This window comes from Glandiceps talaboti, chromosome 1 (assembly GCF_964340395.1).
Source record: "Glandiceps talaboti chromosome 1, keGlaTala1.1, whole genome shotgun sequence".
NCBI classification, from domain to species: Eukaryota; Metazoa; Hemichordata; class Enteropneusta; family Spengelidae; genus Glandiceps; species Glandiceps talaboti.
In genome coordinates this window covers 21,019,070-21,036,496 of record NC_135549.1, presented here as the reverse complement: position 1 = coordinate 21,036,496, position 17,427 = coordinate 21,019,070, and the positions used below count along the sequence as shown (strand labels likewise).

The 17,427-nt window shown below is 37.7% G+C and overlaps 2 protein-coding genes across 2 annotated transcripts in view; one reads left to right on the top strand and one right to left on the bottom strand.

Moving 5' to 3' along the window:
* LOC144437225 (TBC1 domain family member 30-like) overlaps positions 1-1,490 on the bottom strand; it is a 72,949-nt gene extending 71,459 nt beyond the window's left edge. Inside the window, exon 1 of the mRNA XM_078126126.1 lies at positions 1,078-1,490. Within this exon, the coding sequence (XP_077982252.1) occupies positions 1,078-1,489 (412 nt within the window). The 5' untranslated portion in view covers position 1,490. The remainder of the gene's footprint in view (positions 1-1,077) is intronic.
* A 4,224-nt stretch (positions 1,491-5,714) lies between these two features.
* On the top strand, positions 5,715-8,110 carry LOC144440900 (cytochrome P450 1A1-like). Its single transcript, XM_078130350.1, has 2 exons — positions 5,715-5,812; positions 6,168-8,110. The coding sequence occupies exon 2, from the start codon at positions 6,247-6,249 to the stop codon at positions 7,768-7,770; it is 1,524 nt and encodes a 507-aa protein (XP_077986476.1). The 5' UTR covers positions 5,715-5,812; positions 6,168-6,246; the 3' UTR covers positions 7,771-8,110.
* Positions 8,111-17,427: the final 9,317 nt, after the last annotated feature.

The following is a 17,427-nucleotide window of genomic DNA, read 5'->3' as shown; positions in this document are numbered from 1 at the left end:
AACTTAATAAGAAATAAAAGCATATGGTGTGGTGAATATATAGATTTTTTTTTTTACAAATCTTTTTTCACTTCATATGTACATTACACAATTTCTACACATTGACTTTATAAATTTATGAATAGTGGAATCTGATTACATCATATTGATTTAATAGTTATTAATATATTTAATAATTTTATACTAATTTTCTATTGTGGCATATGTACATGTACATGTGTGTGTATTGTAATTACATCATGCATGCAAATATGCTGGTACTAGTAGCTACTAGTAAAACTTTCATAATATAGGAATATTTTTCTCCTAATTTCCAAAAACCGTGTGGTTTATTTCCAAGAATACATGAAGTATTCATTCTGAACTGAGACTTTATATGCATGGGAAATTAGAATTTATAAATGCAAATAATTCTAACCCAGTACACATTATATTTAATTAATTTAATTTCAACAATGACCAGGGGGAAAAAAGCTTACAGTGTTCAAGGAGTGTGTTGTGTGTAGCATGTGTGTGCTTTAATGTACCTGAGTGCAAAAGATGCAGCTAGTGTACGGTCAAGAAATCAAGTTTATTTGAACAGAATTCAACATTGCTGTTGCTGTATTTTTACCACAATATTAATCATTTTAATACGATGTGTCAATCAATTGTCTAGTCATTTGCAAAGTGCCATTAGTTATACATTAACATTAATTATAAAAATACAGTTTACACTGTATGTTGCCAAATTTCGAAGTATCTTCGTAGTAATATACTAACTTCGTAGTAATATACTAACTTCGTCCTGTTTGTCAAGGCTATGTCGAGAAACCTGTTGCACTTTCCTCGATCGATCCCCCCACCTACCTGTCATGTCAGTTGGATTAGTAAAACTAATTAAAACAGATGTAGTACATTCACAAGCGAGCTTCTTGCATATGTTAAGAAAATCGATCTGTAATATTTGTTTATATGAAATCCATACGGATACATGACAGTTCGTGTCTATGACATCTGTTGATTGTATCCCGTTTTAATAGCATCACGCGTACATATACGTACATACCGAGAAATGTTACAATGACATGTACTTACTCAACGTGTTTAGGTATGCACGATGCAACCTGGTGGAGTGACGTGTCGCTAACTGGTCTTGTATCGTATCACTCCGACTGCTGCTAAGGTGAACAGCATCTGAATTACTTGAGCATTCAGTGAAACCATCGCTATCAAAACTATCTGATCGTGGCCCATGATATCTATCGTAAATTTCACATAACAAGCCATCTACTATCGAACTACGATTCCGGGTTCGGTTCCTGGCAGCTGTGCGACTAGCCCAAAGTTCCCCCACTGTACCTTCCGCACCATAGTTATTGGCTACCACAGGCAACCCGCTATCATCTCCCGAGCTCGCCCGTCGAAACGGAACGAAAATTTCATCCTCTAAATCCACTGTCTCCTCATTGAAAGTTTCCGACGTTGTCTCATCCCGACCGGTCGCCATCTTGCCATGTCGGCTTGTTTATACTAATTTACATAATTTATGCTAATATGCCCAATATCGATGATGAGTTGGCGACTCGACTACCACATTCTATGATTCAACACGTGTCTACTTTGCCGAGACTATGTATGTCATTCCAATGTCTTCGATGCTTTCTGTAGCATATTAAGTTGGTTTTATACCCTTCGTCACAACATTGAATAATAGCAAAGTAGCATTTATATATTATCTCGACTTAACGAGTGGCTGTATATACTAGTAAACATTAATTTTCAACATTCTAATGTTAGATGTCACTCAAAAAAACGATCCTGGACATACCGAGCCTAATAAGTTTGCGAGTTTGGCAATAGATTGTAATACTTACAAGTGAAGGAAAAATGCTTTGAGCTCACTTTAATAAGTTTTGTTTTCACATACATCGGGTAACGATGGCAGTCTTAATCAAGACTTACTCATGTCGGAGAGGAAATTTAATGATCACTTCATGGTCATCATCCACCCACCCACGCACCAAACTACCAACCTACCTACCCACCCACCCACCCAACCAACCACCCATCTATCCATCCATACATCCATCTATCTACAAATGCATGAGGAACGAGCGATAAAGTTCGAATCAATAAAAGCAATCCCACGTTTCGAATCAAAATTCTTTTATAGGATATCAATGGCACGACATATCTATCTATCTATCTATCTATCTATCTATCTATCTATCTATCTATCTATCTATCTATCTATCACCATCCAGTCAGTCATGTCTATATATCCAATGTCTTGCAGCCAACAAGTCTTCTTTACAAGGGCGCCATCTCATGGTGGATATTGAAAATGGATAAACGCAGTGGCAAGCAAACACGTGCATTGGATGTATTATAGCAGTACACCCCCTTCTCTTTGTTCGCGGCTATGCCTTCTTTGTCGATTTGTATTTCGTTTATTTATTTTTCTTTATCTTATTTATAATGTATGTATGTATGTATGTATGTATGTATGTATGTATGTATGTATGTATGTATGTGTCCGTCCAACATCTATACATATCCACCCACCCATGTGTTGTTAGTTTCATGTGTTCAGATCTACAAGAGAACTTCTACTGAAAGAGATTATTGTTGGTGGCGCTCTGGTAATTTACACTCTTCGTGGTATGTCTAGATCTCAGAGATGTTGTCAAAATTGTGTATGTAATTTTTACTACATTACTACACATAAACATGATAAAGCGTTTGACATTTGGCAGTCGCCCGAACCAACACTGACAACTAACCAATAAAATAAAGTGGATGAAGGTAATACATGTATGAATCAATTTGACATTTGTTGATAAATGTCGATGCACATTGGTGTATAAAACACTGGATATCGATATTAAACTGATGGGATATAAACCGGAAGTATGTGATATGATAACCTTAGTAAGGAAAGCAATCGAGCTGTGGAGAATACTCAACTACCAATTACACTGTTCAATGTCCGCTGAAGTACCCATGGCAACTCTATGTCATTTTTCATTTTGTGCCATGATTTGAAAATTCTACGTTTCTTTGCTATTCATGTTCTGCTGTGTTAAAGAACGGCTTATGATTATCCAAATATGACAAACTTCCGGTACTGTAAATAATGATATATTAGTTTGTCGATTGGTCAAGTGTGGTGTAAAGAATCCGCTGTCGAAGTTCAGATTTAATCGGGATGCATATCGTGGAAAAATGCGGGACATCGAAGTCTGCTTAGAAACACCCCAGACAGCCCCGTACTGGCAGTCACGATGCCGAGTTAATCTTTACACCCCGTGTCTGCCAGTGGGACTCGGAGTACACAGCAATACTGGGTAAGAGCACGGTAATGCGTTTATCATTCACAGCTTATTTGCATCACTCATAAAAATGGTCACTTTTTGCATTCTTTGTTATAATGTGATAGCGCTAAGATTATACATTTACTCGGTAAACGACCGCTCCTGAGGTTTAATTTGGTTGAAATCAGGAGCGAAATATTCTTCCCCCCCCCCTCTTTCAGACCATCAGAATTTTCATGGCCCCCCTCTTTGAACCCTTAATTTTTTTGATGCCCCCCAATTCCCCCCCCCCCCGCCATAAATTCTGACTCGAGTCTTATAAGCAAAACTCTTCACATTTCCTTCTTCGAACACGGTGACTACATTTGTTGCTTATGATATACGAATCGTTCAAGGTGTTGCCGAAAATTGACAATTATTACATTTTACTCTGAACATTAATCTTCGTTTAGCTGAGGAAACATGTCGAAGGCGACGCTGAATGAAAAAACAAAACTGTTTGGAAATTATTTATTACGTGTCAATCTCCACTAGCTGTAACTGATGGAATATTATTTTTTTAATCATACATACAATTATATATTCAATGAAAATTGCTAAGATACCAATAATTTCACATTGTAGACGTTCATTAGAAGTCGTAAGGAGTAATGTGATTGGCTGAAATGAGGATTGTATTAAAGGTGCTGATTTTAGGGTGCGGACCAGTAATCAATTTTATTGGATATTTTGCACCATAGTATGTGTACAGCCAAACAAATACGTTTACCCACATGTGATTTAGTACTGTACAGGGTGTATGATATTCATCGTCGTAAACCACAGCCTCTTTTACAACATCGTCCAAGACACACCACTGAGAGGACATATTTCGTTGCTTCTCAGCAGAAATGTGTGCTCCGGCTTGCGAGAATGATGACACCCCTGGGCCATTGCTGATGCAGCTTTGAATGAGGAGACAACTTTGGAAAGTTCAAGTGGTCATATGGATGAGGATTGGTCACCAAAATGGTAGAAAGCCTCGAACTTACATCACTCCAGGATAGACGCACAGCAAACAGGCTAATTTTTCTATACAGGGTGGTTGAGGGCCTAGTACCAGCAATTCAACCAGCGGACTATCTTAAACCCGTAAGACCCAAAAGATCTATAGAAGCTAGGAAATTTGCGGACTGTATCTCATCTAACATTGTTGAACAAAGAGTTACTAACAACTCAAAGTGCTTTGAAATTGACAATTGTAAAACTGCTCAATACAAACAGTCATTCTTTGTAAAAAAAAAAAAAACACTAGTAGACTGGAACCATCTGGACAATAGTACTGTGTGCGCTAAATCTTGTGGCGCCTTTAAAATGGCAGTCACTGTCAAAAACCATTCTGACTAAATACTCTCCCCCGGTGTGTTATTCCTTACCCAGGACCTACACCGTAACTATACAGATACAGATACTTGAAAAATCAGTGTGAAACAACATTGACTAAAGTCCTAGTTTGTAACTCAATACATTGCACAAAGCTAAACAATGTCAAAATGTTCATTTGTTATTGTACGTACAATAAGAAACATTTTACACATGTATTATGCTTTTTTTTCAATTTATTGAGTTACAAAAAAGGACTTAAAATATGTTTATTTCACATTGATTGTTCAAGTAGCAAAATTAAAAATCCAAAATGAATACCTCAAATTCTCATCACATATGAATGTTGAGTGTTGAATTTTGGAAAATTTGGTTATTTTTCTAGCATCACACTTGCAAGCCCATTGTCATGATGTAAAACAACAATGATGCAGTCATTTCACTTATTTCATAGAGTGGCGGCTGTCATTTCATTTGTTTTACAGTGCAGTGGGTGTCATTCAACTAACTGAATGCAGAAAAGGTTGTCATTCCACTGTTTACATACTGGAAATGCTGTCATTCCAGTTCCAAAGCATTGAAAATGCTGTCATTCCACTTATTTTTATAGACTGGTGGCTGTCATTCCACTTGTTTTACAGTGCAGTGGGTGTCATTCAACTAACTGAAAGTCGCGCCATTCCACTGTTTACATACTGGAAATGCTGTCATTCCAGTTCCAAAGCATTGAAAATGCTGTCATTCCACTTATTTTATAGACTGGCGGCTGTCATTCCACTTGTTTTACAGTGCAGTGGGTGTCATTCAACTAACTGAATGCAGACAAGGGTGGCATTCCACTGTTTACCCATTGTAAATGCTGTCATTCCACTTATTTTATAGAGTGGCAGCTGTCATTCCACTGGTTTTACAGTGCAGAGGGTGTCCTTCAACTAACTTAATGTAGAAAAGGGCGTCATCCCACTGTTTACATACTGGATCTGCTGTCATTCGTTTTCCGTCATTCGGGTTGACATTCGTTTTAGGGTCACCCCTTAAATTTGAATAAAGTAAAGGTCGAACATTGACCCGCTCCACTCTGTCGACTGGTAGAAGTGGGGTACATACCATTCTAATTCAGCAGGCTTTGGTTCAGATTTGATTGCTGGAGACTGGTAGGTTGTGTACGTCGCATACAATTTTCGATATCTGATGAGATTTGCTGTATTATAGGCTCGTCTAAGCTCTATCACATAGAAATCTTAGTACATAGAAAATTGATAGATCAAATGAAGTTGTGTCGTGTGGGTGGGGCTATTTAGTAGCAAACAATAACCAAGTCGGCCGTGTTTACTGCACTATGACGTGTACACCTATAGCAGCTTAGTGTAGGCGAACAACCACATATATCTGTACATCTATTGTATCTATTTTAAACTTTTCATAGCGGAATTTGGTTATCAATATTTTTATTTTCCGTGCTATGATCGCTATCATCTGAAAGTTAATTGTCTTTAACCTCTCCTACAGAGCAAAGTGCAAAGCAGACTAAACAGAGGAAGTGTGTACGTTTACTGTTCGTCAACAACTTCAGTGTGCAGTAGTAAAAATGTTCCGTGTAGATTTGTTAACGCTAATGATAGTGGTGGTGACCATTTTGACATGTGTCTGGTTGTTGAAATATTTCGATAAGAACGCAACGCATGGACCAAGCATACCTGGACCATGGGGATTACCAATCATAGGTCATGTCCTGTCATTGGGAGACAATCCACACTTGTCACTGACCAAGATGGCTAAAAGGTATGGTCCAATTGTTCAGATTCGTATTGGACGAAGACCGGTTATAGTTCTTACTGGGTTGTCGACGTTGAAACAAGCGTTTATCAGGCAGGGAACTGAGTTCGCGGGGAGACCTGATTTTAAATCATTTCAACGTGTATCTCGTGGGTTGAGTATTGCCTTCAATTCATACAGCCAAAGCTGGAAGATTCATAAAAAGATTGCAACTACAGCTTTGAAAACTTGTATGAGTGGAAAATTACTTGAAGGTCTAGAGAAGCAGATCCAAAACGAGGCTATGTTGTTGGTAAACGTTCTGACCACTCCCAATAGTCTACAGGGACACGGTATAGATCCAAGGCATCCAGTACGTCTGGCGGTTACGAACATTATCAGTGTTATTTTATTTGGTAAAAAGTATGCCCATGAAGATAAGGAATTGCAGCATATATTGGATTTAGCCGAAAGACTTCTGGAAGCCTTTGGAACTGGTAACCCAACCGATATCATGCCATGGACAGCAATATTTCCAAGTGTAAGACGAATGCGGGACACATCTTTCGAGGTACTTGATGATCTCTACGATTGGTTGGAGGTAAAGAAACGAGAACACAGTGAGAGTTTTGACCCAGACAATATACGAGACGTAACTGATAAAGCTATTCATGTCAGCCGTCAAATGAATCCAGAAGACTTGTCGAAACATGACTTAACTTATTCGAGAGTCATGACAGTTGTAAATGACATTTTTGGCGCCGGTTTTGATTCAAGTGCCGCTACGATGATGTGGTTTATACTGTACATGGTGAAACATCAAGAAATTCAACAAAGAATCCGCGACGAATTAGATCAAGTGGTAGGAAGTGATCGGTTGCCGTGTTTGGCAGATAAACCTAATCTCCCGTTCACGGTCGCGTGCGTACATGAGACTTTACGTATTTCAACAATAGCACCACTGGCTGTCCCACATACTACATCCTGTGATACAACATTAAATGGTTATTTCATCCCCAAGGATACATTGGTTTTTCCGAATCTGTGGGGAACCAATTATGACGAAGATGTCTTCCCAAATCCAACCGAATTCAACCCTGAAAGGTTTATGACCGATGATGGCACTTCATTGGACAAAGCACAAGTTGAAGATTATGTCCCATTCTCCGTTGGTCGACGTCGTTGCCTCGGTGAAGAAGTTGCCCATCTGCAACTATTCCTTTTTATTGCCACCATACTGCATCAATGTACACTTGATAAACCTGATGGCCAAACTTTGTCTTTTGAGTGTATATATTCGCTGAATCTTACCCCAAAGCCATTCGAGATAATAGCACACAAACGGTTCAGCCAATAGATACAAGTTGTAAACATAATGTGTCTAGGAAAGTGAGCATGAATGTTTAAATCTAACATCCCAACTTATAATTGAGTTCTATGGTCTGTTCTTGTAAAATATGGGTTTTCGTAACGTTTTTAGAAACCATATATCATAAAACTATGTAAAAATTTAAATTTTCATGATATAATCTTGGCCCAAAGTCGAAAACCTTGCACTTTCGTCCACCTAATTGTTTGACGTGTATTCTTTGTATCTGTGAGGACTACTAATTAGAGATCTGCTTGATACAATTTTACATTTATTTGAGGGTTTTAATATATTCAAGATGGTCGCCAATATGGCTGCTTTTACAACGAGTATTTATACATTAACAGGGCATAATAAAGATGTCACTACAATTAGCACAGAACAAGCCTTAAAATATTACTGAAACTGTTTTTGCACGGGAGAGTTGACTTCTCAGACAGAGCCGGGTCAGAAGCCTCAGACAGAGGTCAGAGGCCTCTGTCACAGAGCTCAGATACTACATCAGACCCTAGATGATTTCGCCCAAATGATTCATTTTACAGTCTGAACCGATCGCAATCTTGATGGTCTTTCATTCTTAGTGAAAATGTAGTCAGATATTAAACATATCTCTGTATGAAGTGCACATACAGATATGTAATGCCGAAAATGGCGGACAATTCAAGGTTACGCTAATACTGAAACAAATAAACGAGAAACGACCTGTCAGGCATTCTCTAAGTTTGAAATTTAGACTTAAGCAGGAATTTCAACCATACTTTACTACTGTAGATAGCACTCCGTGCAACATTACTTACTTAGTTGTATTCAGTACTTCTCTCCTTTATCTTTTCTTGTTATTACACAGTCCCTCTATAACTGTGCTGTATATGATGCAGACATAAGCTTGATATCATGTAATGATTTCATTACTGGATTACTTTGCAGGGTAACAAATAAAACATTACAGAATTCAACGATGGCCCTGCCATGTAGACATTAATATTGGAAAACACAGAAGATAGCCCTGTCATGCAGAAACTAACCTTTCAGATCAAGGACAATTTAGAACGAGTGTACCTAAGATTGCCAATAGGGCAATGAGTTAGGGCACTGTTGAATTTATGTGAAATCTTAAGATAAGAGACAGACAGAAAAAGCAAAAAATTAAGGGGGCATTGAAACAAGCTGGTCATTCATAGACATGCTACATCAAGAGCTTAGATGCCCTTAAATATTTTTACCAGTGAAAGAAATACTGTAGATTGTATGATCTGCTGAAAATTTCTTTATCAATGTTTTGCATGAACATTTATTATAGATATCTACAGAAGTCAAATTACATAGAATTTTGATTGGCATAATGAATGGAATTTCATCTCATCACAACACCAATTAGAAAGTATCTGCACAAGATTACAGTCTTATACTGTTTTTCTCTATAGCACTGTTTTGATGCAAATTTTGAATCAATAACAAACATATGTATTTCGACAAGGCTGATTGTAAATTGCAAGGGAGTACAAGGGAAAACTTGTGCACAAAGTAAGCTATGAAAAGATTCCAAAAACTACTGAAATGATGTGATGTGTGAACATGACCCATCCCATCAGATATAGGCTAACAAAGAACAGTATTGCTAATAAAGTAACACAAACCTCTTTTAATGCTGAGAAAGCTATGAGCTTATTTTGGTACAGTTGAGACCATGTTCACCAACTCAACACACAACTATTAAACACAAACAGCATTCACCACATCCAACAATTTAGAAAAAATATATAGATGAGTTTTAAAACAAAGTATGAGTCAGTGTTTCAAATGAACAGCATGCATTTATTTGAACGCAGGAAAACATAATGTAGTGAAAGACTTGTCACTCTTGTAAGCAAAAATACAAAAAGCATAGTGTAAAGCATGACTGGGTTGCATTGACTGTCAAAATAAAGGCTTTGGTTTCAAAGTGCAGAATTTGTGGAAGATGACTTGAGTCCTACAAAGAATAATAAACATACAAGCAGCATTGACAGCTTTACAGCGTAACCGACCACAGGGGGCTTGGACTCAACTAGTGATCTAATCATTCAAACAAACAAACAGCATATGAAGTTGAAAATTATAGGATGTAGTAACAATGTAAATAAAGGTACCTATCTAAAGAAATTGACAGTCATATTGCCATCACACTATATATATAAGAGCTGAGGAGTGGTACTGGTTCCTACCTGTAGACCTGTAAACTTATAGGTGGGGACCAGGACTACTCCTCTGTTCTTATAAAGTTATATGTAGTGTGATGGCAATATGACTGTCAATTTCTATGGATGAATACCTTTATTTACGTTATTTCATCCCATAATTTTTACCTTCATATGTTGTTTGTTTGTTTGTTTGTTTGTTTGTTTGTTTGTTTCAACGATTAGATCACTCATTGAGCCCAAGCCCCTGTGAACAGACTAAAAAATTGCAGAGAATGTAAGCATTAACTGCATGTCTAAGATCTGCAGGATTCACCTAGTTATATGAGAGTACAAGTATTTGCTTCTATTTGCATCCATTTATGCAGGATTCAATTGTAAGATAGGTCAGTTTTTTTAATTTTTGCAATGAAAATGACTAACCAGAAAGAACTTTTCTTCTCTTGGCTGTACCATCCAAGATTCAAAACGCTAACATTTCAAAAAACTATCTTTTTAAAAATAAAAACCATTTTCTCATCCCAAAGTCTACATGCCTCACAAGATTTCTTCCACGTTTGCGAACTTTCAACTACACCAGTTGCATAATCCTCGCTGTCGTCCGACATGATGGTAAGACCGAACACTCTTTTTTGAATGTATCACTGCAAGTCAAACTCTAGTAGGGAATTAGTAGACGTGGTCACAAGTAAATGTAATATGCATAGATATAGCGCACTACTTTGCTCTGAGCAAATATTCGTCCGCTCTGAGGTAGGCTGAGGGCGCAGTCTCAGCTCTGATCGATAAAGTCACGATTACTACAAAATCTTTTGTAGTAACCGTGATAAAGTCAATTTTATCAGGAATATTTCGAACGTTCGTGTACATATTAATACATGGACGTTTTAACTCGTACATGATGAAAAGGTCATCAGGAATCGGATAGCTTTAAACGTTACGAAATGATTGATTTGGACAATATCTTTTAAGTAACCTCTCAGGGTCTGATGTAGGGTCTAAGCTCTGAAGGCTCTACGACCTCTGTGACAGAGGGCCCTCTGTCTGAGAAGTCAACTCTACAGTTTTTGCACTGTATTTTGTTATGAATATACATTGGCAAAAATGTTTCTGTCTGTCTGTCTGTGTGTGTGTGTGTGTGTGTGTGTATGCATGCATATGTATGTATGTATGTATGTATGTATGCATGTGGTGATTTGTATGTATGTATGTATGTATGTATGTATGTATGTATGTATGTATGTATGTATGTATGTATGTATGTATGTATGTATGTCTCTGTGTGGGTGGGTGTGTGTGTGTGCGTGCGTGCGCTATAGCCTAATTACCAAAAACAATTATGAAAATTAATCAGGTCTAGCCATTACCCCAAACATTATTCGTACCAAATTTCATTATGATTGAACCAACCGTTTTTAAGAAAATGATGACACAGACAGACAGACAGACAGACAGACACACACACACAGACGGACATACACACACACACACACACACACACACACACACACACACACACACACACACACACACACACCCTTTTAATACCTCCCGTACCTATACGGGAGGTAAAAATGGGCCAGTAGTGTCAGTAACATTGGTATAGTGGCATTACTGTTGCGGATATATATAGTAAACTCACTGGTACGTGTATGTTAGAGAATGTAAGGTTCCCATACCTACTACATGTATTATGTATAATACAAACTGGGATCTGATGAGATGTGGTGATTTGTATTGTCGATACCATAATAGTGTACGAAATAGAAAGCATACAATGCGTAAATTCATACTGAAGGTGGAACAATTTGGATTAACTTCTTTAAGTTTATAAACTATCTATATACCATTACGGAACTTTTAACTTTTGCCCCAAAGTGCATAATGTGATGAATATTCGCCATTGATTGTGAAATACCCAAGTATTTACATGACATATGTTCTGTAACTAGTGGTAGGTAATACATTGTATATGTATATGTAAAGTTATGTTGGAGCGTCACTCCAGGTGAAGTAATATTTACAAAATCGGGACATGAAACAATTACACAGTTCCAACAAGGCCATGCCACTATAGATTCAAGTTTTTTCTTCCATAAAATCGAAAACGGGGTGACCCGCCATACCAAATTTTGAAAACAGGATGACCCCAGCTACCGATTTCGAAAACAGCGTGACACCCCCCCCCCTACTAATCCACCCCCAGGCCGAAGAAACTGACGGGTCCCTTAGACACCAAAATGACTAGGTAGTCCCAGCACGTTGTAACACTATCTCGACAGCCTCTCGTGGAATTCCAGGAAGGTCTGCAAGACAAAGAGTCTTCAATCCTTGAGTTTTTCTGTCTTCTACAACGAATGTTCCCCATGAATCAGGCTTCAACCAAGACAGGAAGACATTGGACCCTGGGTTGACAGAGAAAACAATACAATGATATGCGTCAATAGTTAATAGTTAATGAAGGTATGAGGAGATGAATGAATGAATGAATGAATGAATGAATGAATGAATGAATGAATGAATGAATGAATGAATGAATGAATGAATGAACGAACGAACGAACGAAATAATTAAATTAGCAAGTTGGTAGATGAGTGAATGAATGAATGAACGAACGAGAGAATGAGTGGGTGAGTGGGTGAGTGCGTGAGTGAGTGAGTGAGTGAATGAATCAATGAATGGCAGCATGAATGCGTGAGTGAATGAATGAATGAATGAATGAATGAATGAATGAATGAACAAATAAATAAACGCGTGAGTACGTGAATGAATGAACGAATGAATGGTTGAAAGAATTAATGAACGATCAAGTCACGTGAATGAACCAACAGACAAACAAACGACCAGATGGATATTATTTAATAAATTATTTGGCAACTCACATACAATAATGAAGAATGACGTCATACTATTCATGCTTTAACGAGGATTGACATCACACTACTCATACCATAATGAGGGGTCACGTGATACTAATCACACCATAACATGGGATGATGTAATACTATGCATACCATAATTAGGAATGACATCATACTACGCATACCAGAAAAGAGGATGACATCATACTACTCCCAGAACGACCGATGACGTCATACTACCCATACCATAAAGAGGAATGTATGGTGAGAAAATAATTCTAACCATGCCTCTTAAAAATGAAATGTACTTGTAAAACGGAAACATATTTCTTGTTCGATGAGAGAAATGACATAGCTATTATTTGCATATTTCTTCATACAGGGCAATTTGATGACGTCATCGATGCTTACCACTCTATTTTTGGATAATCTAGATTTCATGTCGAATAATATTTGCTGTAAAATAAAATTAAATATTATCAAACTTTAATAACCTGAAGATACATGATAGGTATTTTCGGATACATAGTACAACTGATGAAATGACTACCATCTTCACAGTGATCCTCTGAATAGTACACATAGTGCTTGTTGCCATAAGGGCTATACCTATAGACCAATTATAGGGGAGTCAGCCTGAGCATACAGTTTCGATAATGTGGTATATCAAGTTCAGTGAAGTTTCTGTTGAGATATATACAATAAAGATAGCAGAGATGGACCTCTCACTATGCGAGTGTTCCATTTATTTAAGTCTGTGTGGTCACGGTAAAGTTGAACATTTGAATGTTTTAACATGGTACAATTAAATAGGTATCCCATTATTTATTAATAGTAGTTGGTTTACATGCGCCTAGTGTTTACAACATTAAACAAATACAGAGCAGACAAATTGGAAGTACAGCCCCTCTGAACTCTACATCGTATAACGTAGTGGATACTGGCGTTTTATAAATTCACTGATTGACTGATACTGATTTGTGTGATATCTTAATAATGTTTATCTTAACAGAAAATTTCGTAGACTCTCTCACTGAACTGACATCATAGCTCATTTAAACTGCATGTTCATCCTGAATCCCCTGTAATTGTATATATGATCATGACTTTTAACATTTCCATTCATTGACACAATCTAGATGCTGGGCCTACACTCAAAACATCGTTTTTCATTTTAATTGCAACTTGTAATTTGGTCAAGTCACCATTTGTTTGTTTATGACAGTGAGTTAGGGGCAAGAATCGGAACCAGCCTTGGTTGTAAAATTGTTACCTGTGGAAACGGTGGATGCGAGATATATATACACGTCAAGTTAACAGAATCCATGTATTTGGCGATGATATTTGCCATGTACGGCGATAGCTCCCTCATGGTCTGTAGATTCTTCTTTATTTCAGGATAACAGTGCTTACCATTAAAATGTGAACACCTGTGTGTGATAAATAGTATAATAAATTATTGGTTTGAGTGTTAACCTTAAGAGAATGTTCATATAAATTAGTTGAGAGGGGTCGGTGTTTTTCAGAAGTCGTGTGTGAAAAACGATTGACCCTCCCGCGAAACCTTGTACACTGAATTATCACTGACCCACCCTTCCTCTGTCATTGGAATGCATATGCAAAAATAGTGACCCCCCCCCCACATCACTGGGAGGCAAAATGGTGCCCCTCCCCTCAAAAGACACCGCCCCACCCCTGTAATTTATGTCCTGTTCCTTAGTACTATTAAACATTTGCAAGAATATGTGACTCTGGTTTTATTTTTGTAACATAATTTCAGAATAAGCTTGGACGGGACTGGAGTTAAAGGAACTGTATAATGTATTACTAGTAATTTATTTTTTAGAATTTTCATTTAGAAATAATCATAATTGCTAAAAATCGTAAAAATTGTTGAATTTATTCATGTATATTTTGGTACAAAAATATTTATTGGACACAGTAAGTAGCCTTTCAGATTTTTCTTGATTTTGGTTTCAAACCGGACACGTGAACATTATAACAACCCTTGCCCTAAAAAGGTTTTGGCAAACACTACTTCGTTATTTCCTGCTGTTTTGTTGCAATTTTTCTCGTGATGTGTCTGTTGTTGTTTTTGGCTGTGCAATTACTAACCTTTCGCCAGATTTATTTCGCCAATGAACGGCAATAAACGACTGTCCGTCACAAATATGTCTTTGGATATCGTCAACAGTATTTCTTATATACGATGCCCTGATAAGTTTTTGCGTCGCTAGTTTTTGAAGTTCAGCAACATCAGGAATTTTGACTTTCACCTCATGAGGTCGCAGGACTGCCAAGCATCTTCGTGACCTGAATGACGACTGTAAGCGTTCTTCGTACTGTGCCTCTGAATTAGGAATAGTTAATGAACTAGGTAAAAAGATATTAATGGTTCTTCCAAAAAAATCACGATAACTATCGTAAGTTGCGATAAACTCATCACGTGGAATAATTTGTTTTTGTGTAAGAAAATAATTATTCACGATAATATCATCGGATGTCAATTCTTTGCCGCAAATGTTCTTGTATTCGCTCAATGAGATGACTGGTAACAGTAGGCGGAGTTGATCTTCGTCAAAGGTAGAATTAAATGGCACTAATTTATCTTTTTCAGTATCTCTGTGATGCGTTTTCATAGGAACTATAACAAGTGTTCTATTGAAGTGTAGTGCAAGGGTTATTGCTTTTCTCAATTCAATCATCCACCGTCCAGGTCCGTTCTTTTGGTAATCTAACAATGGTAACAAATACATCGTCTGATTGTTCATGACGTCATCAGTTATGGTGGCGCCATTCTGTGCTTCGATAGCGTGTGGAGTATTTTCGGCTGCACCCTAGGATAGGAGGAGAATATAAAGTACACTCTGTAAATTACAACCAGGGGTAACGGCGTGATGGACTCGTTTTTCTCAAAGGGGAAGAAAGACGAGGCTGATATTTCTCGGACTCATTTTTCTCAAAGGGGAAGAAAGACGAGGCTGATATTTCTCGGAAATCAATTTTTAGTATCTCTATGAAATGCGTTTTCATAGGAACTACAACAAGTGTTCGACTGAAGTGCCGTGCAAGAGTTGCTGCTTTCCTCAATTTAGGCATCAACCATCCTGTTCTGTAACATATAAGTATTATTTTTTGGAAGAATAATACAATACTCGTAAAAATGTAAGAAATAGATTTGTGAAAAGTGGCAAATCTGTATGAGACGAAAAAACCAAAGACTACTGACAAAAATCAAAACAGAGTAATTACAAATCAGCATCAACAATGTTTTTGTGCAACATAAATTACTACATGGTATATACTACACTTTTTGTCATAAAACCTTAGCATTTGGGTGTTTGCGACACACACAATCCTTGTTCGAAACACACAATCCTGGTCATAAGACCTTAGCATTTGCCGTTTTGTGCAACAATTTACTCTGAAACAGGACACATCAAAAGATGCGTCAGTTCCAGGCGACAAAACAAACACTCCAGTCGAACCCACACCAACCTGTGTCTGCATCAACTCTCATTGACGGAACCCTTGATGTCTTCTGTTTTAGAGTAAATTGTTGCAGAAAACAACCAAAGTACCCCCTTTTTACTATTCCACGGAGTCCGACCTAGATGGCCGACGAGATGCGAAACATCCACTGGACCGCGACCAAGAAAACAGGTCGTAAATTGTGATATTGCGATTCTGAAGAGTCACTTTCACGGTAGTCATGCTCGCAGACGGTACGCGTTTCGCTCAAGGGACGACTTATTCCGTATGCAAGCAGGATTACTATCACGGCAGAGTACCATCTAATTTGGATAAAGAATCATTGACGTTTGAGCGTATCATACACCACTTTTTAAAAATTTGATGTAGACACTGGACGTACTACTCTACGAAAAGACACAGCGAGAGAGTGGTGAAAAAGGAGACACGAGAAACATCAGTGAAAAGCGGGATGGTCACCGAAAACACTGGACATCGCTTAGACGTCTACTGACTGCTCGAGCGCTCTCTTCGACGTTGAAAGCAGCATCTTCTGATGTTCATAAATGCTTAGCATTTGAGAGTTAATGTCAACAATTTACTCTGTTCGACAGACCAGAAGTTAGTGTGTCTTAGACACCACACGAAATTGTAACAGTTTGTAAAGCAGGATGCTTTGAAGAAGTCACCTCCGACTAACGCATATTTTGATGTGTTCTGTGTTAGAGTAAATTGTAGCATAAAACGTCAAATGCTTATCTCTTATGACCAGGATTCAGTGTGTCTCAAACAAGAATTGTGTGTGTCTCAAACACCCAAATGCTAAGGTTTTATGACAAAATGTGTATACTATGGTCACTTATCCCTATCAAATGCATGCTGGGGAAACTAAAGTCTTATGTCCCCATGTGCAATCTCGCATACAACTCTGTAACACACCAGGATCGTTCTTGGTCCGCAAATTAGGAATTACCTCTCACTGAGATTGGAATTTCGGTTTGCCAGAAACCCATCTCACATCCAAGTCCCCAAGTATAGTGAAGACTGGCATCTCTAATTCGTATTTATACTTTTACAGAACATTGAAATCATATTCCAACATTATTAAAGACATCACGTTATATGAAACTTGCTGA

Bases quoted from the DNA above. Each gene is read 5' to 3' on its own strand.
- LOC144440900 (XM_078130350.1), top strand. From the start codon at position 6,247: ATGTTCCGTGTAGATTTGTTAACGCTAATGATAGTGGTGGTGACCATT.